The 12,914-nt window shown below is 40.3% G+C and overlaps 1 protein-coding gene across 5 annotated transcripts in view; it reads right to left on the bottom strand.

The window, feature by feature from the left end:
- The window catches only part of LOC110980033 (puratrophin-1-like), an 89,849-nt gene that overhangs the window by 27,609 nt on the left and 49,326 nt on the right, over nt 1-12,914 (bottom strand). For all 5 annotated transcript variants that reach the window (XM_022236309.2, XM_022236307.2, XM_022236310.2 and 2 more), the window contains 5 exons: nt 11,232-11,331; nt 10,653-10,757; nt 9,263-9,379; nt 5,465-5,712; nt 2,455-2,593 (listed from right to left, as the gene is read on the bottom strand). In XM_022236309.2, the coding sequence (XP_022092001.2) occupies nt 2,455-2,593; nt 5,465-5,712; nt 9,263-9,379; nt 10,653-10,757; nt 11,232-11,331 (709 nt within the window). The remainder of the gene's footprint in view (nt 1-2,454; nt 2,594-5,464; nt 5,713-9,262; nt 9,380-10,652; nt 10,758-11,231; nt 11,332-12,914) is intronic.

Raw genomic sequence — 12,914 nt, 5'->3', positions numbered from 1 at the left:
AACCTGGATTCAGCTATATTTTCGGTTAAAAAAAAATTTCTTTTGAGACCTGTTTCTGCTGTACGCCATGGCTAGCTTTCGTGAAAGGAGCGCGTCTTCATCACTTCACTTACATCTTATGAATATGGCTTTTCCAGGCTTTTGTCCACATAGCGCTGTGGAAATGGTTCTCTGGCTTATGCATGTACGCGCTGAGCCGGCGCGCTCACGTCAATGCACATAATTACACGTAGTGTAGTAACGCAGTTACGCTGTCCCAAGCTCGTGCTATAGTAGCTGGAAGGCCCGAGATATTCTCCCAAAAATGTGGCTGAAGGCGAAAGACCCAAAAGCAACAACTCTTGGGAGAAGCATAGTATTGATGAAGAAGTGATGAACTCGTCAGACAGCTGTTCTACTTTGGACAACATCAAGAAGAACCCAAGGACGACGAAGAGTATGAAGTCCGAGGTGCAGAGCTTTACCACCCATCTTGCCACCAAAGCGCCAATGGGATCCTGATCAAGCTGATGATGGGGCCTCCGCTGGTAAACGAGGTGGTGAAGAAGACCAATATCGTTTGATAAATACGGCTCGGTAAGTTCAGAAAGAAGGATAGATGTTTTGAATGTTTTTATGTTGTTATTTTATTCCGAAAAAAGTGTCAGGCTAGGCTATGCAGCTCAGGCGAGCAGGCCTTTTGTACAAAAACATACCCACGAAGCCAGATCCTGCAAGGTCGTGACATTTTTCATTTCCACAGTGGTGTGTCATTGAAAAAGCATTTCTGCGTGGCGCCACCAAGGGTACAAACATGAACAGTGTTAGAAAAACCTGCAGAATTGGTCCATATTTTTATAGCACTATTACTATTTACTCAGAAGTCACAGTACCACTTTACATATATAACTTATTACTTAGATACCATGTGAGTATATTAAACTGTATTCCCCATTTTTTCACCGCCGTTGGGGTTGCTCTTTAAAGTAACACAAATTGTTAAATTTCTCTTGTCTAATTTTTGTCCCCTTCTGTGATCAACAACTGTATTTTCATGGCCAAATGAAAAAGAGTTCTAAGAGAAAAACACATCTGAAGAGCATGCATTAAGCAGTGTACGATTTTGCGTAACTCATTGCTTCTCAGTCAATCAAATCTCTATTTACGGAGAAAAAAGACACCGAATATCCCGGACTGCAACTCTCCAACCCTCCATATAACTGGAACCAACTTGCAGCTGCAAAAACTAAAATATCACTTGTTTTTCAGATTTCAGGTACAGACAGTCCCACAGGAACATGAAAATGCATGACTATAGTCCCAGTGGTGAGAGCAGTTATCTTCAAAACTGTCTTAGAAAAGTCAACACTTTTGACACAAAGGTTGTGTATGCAGAGGCTTAATAAAAATTGACACTATCACCACTCTATTAAACTGAATCAATATTTGATCAAACCATACTGTGATAAACTCACACCCAGTCGGTCAGTTCAAAAATATTTTTGTGTTGTTTTAACTTCAGAAACGCAATTCACACAACCAGAGTGACACACTTGTGTTTGTGCCTTTGTGGGCATACCTTTGTCGCTTCTGCTGTGTACTTTACATTTGTTACCTTTCCAATTTTATTGCTGTAATTTGCCTGGGATTTAGCAGCTACACCTTTATAATGCCGTGTTTGCCAAGCTAGTACATATAATGCTAGGTGGAATGACTTCTGAAAGGTCAAAAACCACAGAATGGGGACTGTAACAAATGTATAAGGCAGCAAAAGTTCGGTTTTAAGTGAGAGATCTGTATGTGAAAACAGTAACTTTTCAGACAGCTTGTCATGTGCCCTCAGCAGAGATATCACTGCTTTGAACTTTACAGCTTCACAGGCATGCAACTTTGACAAAACAAAAAACGAGGAAACTCCAATATTTCCAACATTTTGTACAGTGTTTTTCAATTCCTAATGGGACCAGTGTGAAGTGAAAAAGAAGGAAATCAGCTGATCCGAGGAAAAGTTGCATGCCTGGCTCCAGCAAGTGCTATGGAAATAAGGGCTACAAATGTTGACTTCAGTGACTTGACCTTTGGTGGGATATTTTCAAATAAATGAGTGTGAGGAAATAAGAATGTACTGTTTGCACCCTTAATTCAGCTCAAAACCTCTGAAAGCCCCTAGACAGTAAGAATGGAATGTATTTACATCCCTGGCCAGCCAACTTAACAAGAGATTACTTTATTCAATAGTTTTTCCAATCTATAGAATATTGTAGCTGAATACTGACTGGGTAGGGTTGATCTTTCTATATAAATGTGCACTGTGTTAGTAGCAGTCCAGTGACAAAGGTTTTAGACAGGGGGCCTGAGCATCTTCGGACAAAATGAAAGTTATTTCGGAAACGCCATTTTGTTAATACGCAAATGCAGATGGGAGAGTAAAAAGCCTTAGGAGGGGTCAAAAGGAGCTCATTTTCGTGCACTTACATCTGCTGTTTGCTCTTCAAACACAGCCAGCTGTAGTCTCTGGTTCAGCAGGCTAAGCCGGCGGTCTGCCAGCTCGTCGAGCTGAGTGCAGGCCTGGTGTACCTGATCAAAGAGGGTGCTAACACATATCATGGCATCCCTGAAGAAAACAAACCACAATGAGACAGATAGAAAAAGGATTAGTAGATCATTAGTGTTTCAAGAAAAGGCAAATTTACACCAGTCAATCAATACATGAACAGTAATGCACACTGACAGCAGGCAAGGATATGAGGCATGGACTATGATGTGGTTGTACAACTTGTAGTGAGGTATCATCCTTGAGGTTCAAACATTCACGCACACAAATAAACAGGGGAGCACTTAGATAAAGAGAAGATTACAGTATGACGCTGTACATGTACATCAACTCTGCTCCTTAAGCCTGAGGCTCAAACTGGTGTGGCACGTGTACAAATAGCATTGAGGCACTGCACCATGCAGAACTCGTAACGCAGTACATTACATAGAATGTACTATGAGGTGTGACAGAATACATCAACACTGTGCCATATGGTACTACTACCAGTGAGATGGCACTAACTGTGAGGTATAACTCGAGCTATGAGGTACCACTGAGGCTGTGAAATCCACTATGCTAATATTATTGAGGCACACACACCCTAGCTTATACGTCTTAAACATTACACAAAAATAGAGTAGCATCTCTTAAACACACAACAGTTATGACAAATTAACACAACTTAAAGACACCTGTGGTGGTTTATTTTAAGAAGAATTTCTGAGTGCACTTCCGCTCTTGTGTTTGGCTAGTTTTGAATATAGTATTACTCATGCATTAGTCACTGGAACAGTTGAAAGCAGGAGCTCTCAAATGTCCTTGTTTTCACTGTATAGTATATAGCAAGAGTAGTAGTGGGGGCTGAAAAGACTTTAGTATCTAGGGACCATTTCCTGCTCAGCCTCATTTGAACATTTCTTTTCAACTAAAATATTTCCACAATGAAACATTCAAAAGTATGGGCACACATTCTTGCACAGGATGTACACAATGAGCCTATCCAAATATCAATTTCAGCCCCTATCAGCACCTACAATTCTGGAGAAAATTGTTGGGACACATGTCAATAGCCATACCCTTTCCGGGTCCCCCACTCCTCCGGTCAATGTTGTCATCTCGCACTGGAGCACAGACTGTGCAGTGAGACCCAACATTGAGAGGGGGCCTAGGGGTTCAGGAGCCCAACAAGATTTGGCCAGGATTGTGGTAGCTGGTATTTTAAGTATAGCAAGTGTGATTACAACTAAATTTGAACCTCTTTTATGTGCAAACACTACCAGAAACAGGCAGTGTGTGTCATTGAAGGTGTTTACTGTTCAAGGGATTCATGAAAAGGGTGGAGATAAGGAAGTTATATATATTTTTTTAAAGGTTGCTTCATATAGTAGAGATGTCTTAGAGCAGTGACACAGGTTACCATAATAACCCCACGATGTCACTGATTCACAGCGAGTGCAAGTTTTGTGTTGTGTCTTAGATCTTTAGAGCTTATGGATACAAGAAAGAGCCGTAACCATGGTAGTTAAGGTAAGCATGACAACATGGCATAAAGCACAGCCAAATAAAGCTCCTTCATCCAAAAGAGGATGTACAGTTCAGTACCAGCTAGAATTTCATAATCCTATAAACACAAGCCAATACTGGCCCCAGGCCCTGCCCTTGTTTAAGCATCTTATATCCAGGGATGCCTCAAGTAAGATTTATTGACACTAAAGCAGCAAGGACTTTAGGCAGATAAAAAATAGATACAGACATTGTCTGAAAACTCCTCAACCTTGAACGAATGTAATTTAAACTCAACCCTGTTTCTAATACTCCTTTTACGCAGGCATGTGAAAGTGCAAGTATGAACAATTGTTTGTTATTGTGGACAAGAGAACATATCAATTTCCTTTTTCTTGTAATGTTGACTTCCTTACATCATCCCTTCCACATCATGAATTGGTCCGATAGAACACCAATCAATTCTTTTCGTCAAAGAAAAATAAATTCAGGTATTAGTGAAGCAAGTGTGAGCAAAGGAACATGTGCTTATTCAAAGTTGTCCCGCCTCTAGGATTTTAACGATAAGTCCTCCCCTCCTCCCGGATCATCCTGGATTACTGCAGATGCTGAGTTGAGCCTGGACTGAACAATACATGGCTAAATTTAATTAATGCACCAGGTAGACGTACATGTATTTTAATGGGGCAGGTTTACTAGACGTGGGATTACTGTGATTTTGGACATAAATCCAAGCTGGTGATTTGTCGGCTTATGATGTCAGGATGATGAATTGGAGAGAGAAGTGAATGAGGAACCTTCTGCAAGGTTAACATGAAAACAGCAAGGTCATCTCCTCTAAAGTACACAGGTAGTTCATACTTTAAAATCAAGCACAAACATCTCAAGCCTCAATCATTATGGAGAAAAACTGAATCTTCTTTTAAGACACCAAAAAAAGTGTCTTTTATAACATATAAAAATGTCTAAAATGTATGAGAAATTTTACTGGTTAATAAGTTTGATAAGTAAGTATGTTGGATGTTGCTTTTTGTCAAATCCAAGAAATACGTAATTTGCCCTCGAGAAAAATTCTGCTAGGACCGAAATGACAGGCCCTCTAACCTTTTAACCTGAACAACAAATGTCAGCTGAAGGGCAACTCCATTCCCTTTCTGACCACATTATTCCTTTTAAAAAAGGAAAGTGAAAATCACAGGTAGCAGTATTATCTACTACATTATATTTAGACTAATCAGACAACAAAAGTCACTTGACAGGCGTAACGGTCTTTGGAAAAAACTCTCTTTTTATGTTTGGGAGATAGACTAAGCAAAATGCAAGTTCTCGTTAATCATTTGTCACAGGGAAAAATTAGGGGCATGGACAGCATCTGAGAGTGGGAGGGGGTTGTACTTAATATTGCCCAGAGGAAAATGGGAGGGGGAGGAAATTAGCCAAACTTACTGGAAGTCCTCCGTCAGAGCCAAGGGTCCCTCTTGGTTCTGGAGAGTTGCAAGTATCCCGTCCCCCTCCCTGTGTAATCCCGCCAGCCGAGCGTCCTGGTATACATCCTGGTGTTTATGTCGGACTGTCTCTATGGCTTCGCTGATCTCAACAGCACTCTGAGGGGTACCGGTCATGGTAAAGTCTTCCATGGAGGCAAGGAGGAACTTGGCAGCACTCTGGCATCCAGAGATAAAGGGCTCCAGTTTCTGGGGAGAAGAAATTGAACAGGAAAAGTTGAAATTAAATTCTGTTTTCTTGACTGGACAATCACTGTAGTGTGTGTATGTCTGTTTAATTATTTTTTACTTTTCCCCAAGAGCAAGGAACTTGTCAACTTGTCTGATGATGTGTTTCGCTTCATTTGTGCATCTGTGCAGTAACCACAACAGTACAAACAATAAGATATAAAGGTTGCAGAAAGATAGGATATTGTGATTCAGATGGTAGGTTCATTCTGAAATGGACATTTCTGATTTAATGTAGCATGATTCTCAATCTGGGCCATTTCAAAATTCTAAATTCTGAAATAAACAAACCGAACCCAACAATCCTGCTCCTTCTTATGTTCTATGGATAAGTTTTCATTTGGATATACACAGATGGGGGATCCAGTAGGCTGCAAAGATCACACCATCGTAAAAAAAATTCAATCGTTGGGATGGCAAGCTACATGTACATATGCAGTTCAATTTAGAACCTATGATTGCTTTGTTTTCAGTCACAGCTTCTTTGACATCTTCACCACAAATGATTTGATGGGTCTTTTCCTTTTTTCAGTCTAGTCACTGCCTCTGGGGTATGCTGCCCAGGATAACCAGACTAAGCTCATCAACACCCCTGGACAACCTTCTCTTATTCACTCATCAACACCCCTGGACAACCTTCTCTTATTTCCCCAACCTCTATTCATCAGAACCCCCCCTCACAACGAAACTCAAACAACCAGCCAAGTGCAAGGCAGGTTGTTGAGACTGGTTTTAATTTAGCCTCCCCAGAAATCCTTTCTTTCATAATTTGTCTGCAGGGTGATTGTCACCAGATGGGTGATTGTCACTCAGAAAAAAAATAGGTCTGGGAATTAACCCCACATCCTCCTGCTTCCATGCGCAAAAAAACAGACATCGAAAGGACAATAACAAGAAACTATTATTATCCCTATTGACTGAAAGTGTCTCAGCAATAAACCCTTTCACAAGGAGCCACCATTTTTATCACCTTTCACCTCAAGAGGGATTCAGAGGTGTGTGATTTGAAAACTGTGTAGGTCCCTAATTTTAGGACTGTAAACAGCATATGAGTCATACTGTAGAGTCTGGCAAACTTTTTGCTTAAAGTTTACCAACAGACGAAAGTGAACAGGTTTGATGAGCACATTCTCTATCCCCAACAAAAATTAAATGCTGAATCTAAGGACAACAGTGAATCTAAAATCTCAACAGTTCTGAGAGTCACCAGGTCACAGACTGGAATGGATAACACAACACATCAACACAATTAGCGACAAAAAACCAAATTAACAAAGTCCGTTTTAAAAGTTGAAACATGTTAAACTATTATGATACTAACCTTCTGGAAAAGTGATAGCTGAAATCTCTTCATGGCTTAAAGATATCAAATACTTCAAACTTGACACAACTTGTGAAGAGAAAGCAATGGAACATGTTCAATTTTCCAGTGCAAGAGCAAATTTCTCTCGGACACACCACGGCCTTTCCCACCGAAATATCTTCCCTGTGGACTCCTGTTGCATAAGACTTGATCCTGAAGTTAATAATCTTTGTCATAATCTTTCATTGCTTTGTCCTTGCATGGCCCAATGCAGTGTTTCCTGCTGATGGAGACCCTCTCCTCTACCCTGCCTGGCCTAAACTAAACTACAACAAAGAGCGAAGACTACCAACCACTGCATACCGAAAGTCCCCAGTCATGGACAAATTCCACAAGTCTGCTCTACTGAGAAAATAATGTTCAGAGAGTTGAAACAATGAAAGCCCAGACAATGCGGCCAAGGCCCAAGGCTGACACCTGTTAATCCAAACCATAGAGCCAGGAACCATGGTCAAGTCATAGCTGTCTGTGTAGACGGTATTTAAAACTTTTCCACAATCAAACAGCAACACTGCATACCAGAGGGAAACTCAAGCAGGGCATTTCTCCCTGATGTAATAACTTGATCCTGGAGACTTTTTAAGCTGTCCATCAAGGAAGGTATCCACTGTCCCACCGTAGCTCTATGGTCCCACAAACCACCAACACCTTGCCTCTCTCTGCGACACTAGGGGGGCAGGTCCTGACATTCTTAGCATCCCCACACTAACCACAGGAACCCACTGTAGGGGATATTTTTCACCTTGTTTTGACTGCCAGGGGCTGAATTGGTGGGGTAAAGTTTATCAACAACTCAAGCTTGATGTCTAGTAACCCCTGTAATTAGTACTGTTGTAAACAAATGATGACCCATGGGGGTTCAGGGAACCAGATTTAGCATGACCTCATCAGGATGGAGTTCAAAGGATTCCAAACACACAAACCAAAGTTTCAGGCATTGACCAATTACATTATAAGCTGCATCTAACTACTTGTCATCCCAAAAGTTGATGGAAAGTTTACGAATTGCAAACACTAAATCAGTTTGTTAAACTGATAAAAGTTCATGCAAAGAGAAAATATGCAGAGCTGAATCTATTACATAATTCTGACAGGCCTTGGCATCTAAATGGCACCATTCTACAAAATAACTAAAAAACAATGACATTTTTACAAACACAAAAGTGGATTGACAACTTTCACCAACAAGAGAGAAAAAAAAAATTGACATCAACTGGCCAAGCTACAATCCTGGACAAAATAGTTGGAACACCTTGTGGGAAGCACGGTGAAAAGATCCCCCCTCTCCCCCATTCTATGTTGCGGTCATTTATTGAACCAAGATTCGGCCCAGCTTACCCAATGCAAAACAACATTGACAGGGGGCGAGGGGAGAGGCATGTTCCAAAGAGTTTTGTCCAGGATTGTAGCTCAAGCTAGAGCCTTGTTGGATTCAACTGCAGTTTCACAATACCACACAGCAGACGGATTGTCTGTAGTTAGGCACTTGGGGATTGAATGGATAGTGGACTGCTGAAACTTGGCACTAAAAATATACTTCAGGTCAGATCAACTCAGTCTCAAAACCACCTCTGGAGGACTTTCCAATACCTGAAAGAATTCCTCCTCAAAAACAAACAGACACGGAACACGGCCACACAAATAACTGTGTAGTTTTGGCTATTAATTCTCCCCCAAACAGGTTTCTCAATATCAGCAAAAACCCCCTAAAACACAAACAAACACAGAGGTTCAGCATATATGCTCTCCAAGGCAAAATTGAGGTAAGTAAAACTGACACGGAAAAGGAAAACTAGAGCTGTTTTTTTTATGGGGGGGAACGATTAAGGTTCCTTTAAAAGAAGCTGTTCTCTGTCATAGTTTTGTTCATTTCTTCTGGAGGGATGGGAGGAAGAGGTTCCAGGAAAGAAATTAGTTTTTCAAAAGTTTTGAACTTCAGGAAAATTTTTGAAAGATTCACTGAATCTTTAAATGAAATTTTGTTTTGTTTGTTTAGGTTTTGGGCTTAGTTTTGTCTTTCAGTATATTCAGTTCCACAATTTTTTTTTGAGTGGCCTGTAAGCTCTAAGTCCACCCAGTTGCTTTATACAATTTCAGCCTTTTCTAAAGCTGCAACTAGTACTTAAAAACTTTGAGAGATTTACTTACCATTCTGAACCTGACCCAGCTGTCATGGTCGTATGGAAAACTGCCGCTGAATCTCTTGGTTAGGAGACTGGCTGCAACATACTGATGAAGCTTGTCAACTGAATGAACAACTTCACACTGCAATCAAGAAAATAGCTCCTCTTTTTAAATAACAATGAATTATTACTCATCAGATAAAAATTAAAATCATTATCATTTACACTTTTTAATGATTTTTCTTTCAATTAATTACATAAGAATTCACAAATCCCCCTTTTTTTACATCAATCTTTAAGACTGGTGACAAATCATTCTATTCCCTTTGAAAACATTGGGGATAAAGGGAAATGTGGGCCAAGGTTGCACAAAGGGATATCATTCGAAAAACACTCATTTTAACTGGACAGGTAGTTTTTAATCTTTAATGGGAAAGGACCGGAAGATACTGCAATCCTAGATGAAACCCTGCCTCCCTCCCCCAACAAAATAAAATGACAAAATTGAATAGAGCAGACCTCTAAATATGAACTACAGAATTAAACACAATAAATTAGCATCAAAAACGAAACACATTTTTGTTCAATACATCAGCAAGGACACACCCTTTGTAAAATCAGAAACAGGAGACGGTCAGTCCCAAGTAATTTTCTTGCGTCAAGACAGCGTACAGGACACTATTAATAAGGACTTCCCCTCACTGCGGCATGTCTTGAGAACATCCGCCAGGAACAGCTCAAACGACTGGTCAGTGACCACCACTGTATCTAGACTTGTGTCAGAAGGCTAACAACATAACTACGGAGATCCTAATCCATTGGCTATGTATGCAAAACCTATGTTTAAATTTATACCCTTAATCGCAGCTATTGCACCAAAGTTGTATACTGACAAGGGCAGATCCAAAACCAATTTTGGGGAGGGGCCCAAATATTCAGGATTTTCTTTATGCAACCTTAATGGCATCTTTGAGGGGTGAGGTTAAATTTGGGAGGGGGCATTTTATACGCTTTGGAAAGAAAGAGAAATGAAAAAGTTACCCCAATCACTTTTATCTTGTTTATTCCAAAATGAAAAATATTCTGATCTTTTTTTGGGGGGTGGGGGTGGGGCGGGGAGAGGCCTCCTTCCCCCCTCCTGTAATTGAATATTGAGGAGATATTTTATGTCCTATCCAAAAATTGGCAGATGAAGATGATTTGTCTTTAAGTAAAAACCTTTTGATCCCTGGCAAATAGCTTCTCTCGAGTACTGGTTTAAATACAGCAGAAATGCATGTACATACAGATGACTGAGGTCAGAAAAAGGGAGAAATTCCAAAGTGGTCAAGACTAATACTTTTCAATGACAAGCAATGACCAAGGCAAGTTTGCACGTCCGTAGACTTTTGTTCAGTAGCAATACAAGCACTTACCTTATAGTTCACTTTTGGCTTTGAGTGGCTGGTGATGAAGCGACTCAAGACAGAGTCTGAATCAATTAGAACTGTTGTCTGGTGGATAGCACCTGGATAGCTTTCCTGCAGATGAGCAGAGAGGCCAAATTGTCAGGAGAACAAAAAAATATCTCAAAGAGGAATACCACAAACATATGAGCTGTAGGAGTTGAAAAATGTATTTCATGAAATAATTGTACCCTACTCTAAAGTATATATTATAAAAGGCAGAAACAACAAAAACTTTACTAAAATTTGCTAATGATTTTTCAAACGGCCTTTCACACTATTCTATCACAGCTGCAATGGTGTGGTTAAATATATCATAAATTCTCTCAAGCTTCCCTAAGTCCATCACAAGTCCATCAATAGTCATCCAGTCTAAACTCAAGTCTCAAAAATCAAATGAACTGTGATAGGGGCATTCCTCAGTAATTGTCCATAACCTAATACTCGCGAGTGAACTCCTCAAACTAGTTGTGACTGGACTGGTAAAAAGAAAGGACTTAGGGAATAACAGGTCAGCATCTAGTTTACTGATGACAATAACTGCCCTACCTCAAGTACTTGGAGTGACTCTGCAATTATCTCAACAGCAGACTTTGGTGAAGATCGGGCATCAACGGCAACAGTCAGGCCTTTGGTACGAACCTCCTCTCTGCAATATGTATAAACATTTTCAAAAAAAGTTATGTAAAAGGAACAGTAAAACTCTTAAAAGCTTCAGCCGAAAGTCACATCAGAATAAATGGCACAATGAAATCCATCACAAGTCCTCGTAATCACAAAAAAGATCCACCACAAAGCTTAAACAAGTCATTCAGTCTAAAGTCAACTCACAAGCTATTCAAACAAACTTGGATAAAACTATTACTTTGTCACTGTTTGTAGTACTTGGGACCAGTTTTGTGAATTAACCAGCTTGTTTAATAGACGTGATGGCATCAGCAACAATTTGCAACAGTTTGCAACGTTAAAAAATCACTTGTAAGTTTCTGAAAAATGCGGATCACACTTACAACCCAACACATCAACTCTTCCTCAATAGAAAGAGGAACCGTATGTACTCAAGTAAACTTCCAGAAGGCAATCACATTTGGTTGAAGACTCAAGCACCACACAGACAGAGGAAGAGAACAAACACTGATAAAACCCTATGAGTAACCCTCTGATGATGCTGTTGAGGTTTACCGGTGTAAAAACTCTTCCAGACAGTCTTGTCAGATGCTTAACTGGCCACACACTGCAATGACTTAAGTAATTGCCGGGGTGGGGCTCTACCACCCTACCCTCAGGACAGAAGAAGCATCACACCCTGGGGACACATAGCATGATGTCATCTCCAGGAATAAGAGATGTCAGTTACCCCTAAGAAGCTCTTTTCCTCTTTGCCCGAAGGAGGAAAACCTCTCATCATCACGGTTGGCTGTGCGTAATTGGGCAGCACTTATCCAATCAGGCCCAGTGGTCGGACAGCTTCACCTCAGCTTTGTATGGTCATGTGTGTTGTTAAAGTGGAGGAAATGTAATTTCTGCTGCAGTGACATTCCTGACCACATCCATGTGCACCCATCCTTACACAGCTATACTTATGGGGTATTTCCTTTGTTCTCGTGTACGAAACTCCCACACAACACGCAAAAAATTATTTCAAATCACTCCAATTTTAACCAAACTCACTTTCCTAGGTTGAAATTTCGACCGTATATCCCTTATATAAAACACTTCAATTTTCGACGGATTTTTGCCCATCAAAAATTTCCCCTTTTTGAGTTATTGCCAAATATCAGTTTCATGAAATTCTTGTTTGGTACCCCATAAGGTAAAAGCTGGCCTTGTGGGGTACTTCCCATTGTTCCGGTACCCCACAAGGCCCCATGTATAAGCACAAAGCAACATACTGTCCAAGTAATTTACATCAAATAAAAGACAAACTCTGAGATTCAAGACTATGCTCAGATGCTACTCAGCCACTTCTTGTTGTTACCATGTCATTCAATTATTAGCAAATTTGAAATGTTCTGGAGGCAGAAAACACCAAGGTATAATTTTCTACGGCAAAATGAACACCGATATTGTGCTCTCTGAATATCAGTGAACAAAAGAGTCAATTGGAAATTCTCCTCTGGTGACAATCATGAACAGAATCTAGAAAAGTGGATTATCAAGCTTTTTTCAATGGAAATCATCCTACACAAAAGGGTCAACCTTAGTGCAAGTTATATAAGAAAAGAGAAATTA

Source organism: Acanthaster planci, linkage group LG06 (assembly GCF_054643075.1).
Source record: "Acanthaster planci isolate LZ-2023a linkage group LG06, COTS_SCS, whole genome shotgun sequence".
Classification (NCBI taxonomy): Eukaryota; Metazoa; Echinodermata; class Asteroidea; order Valvatida; family Acanthasteridae; genus Acanthaster; species Acanthaster planci.
This window is presented reverse-complemented; position numbering and strand designations above follow the sequence as displayed.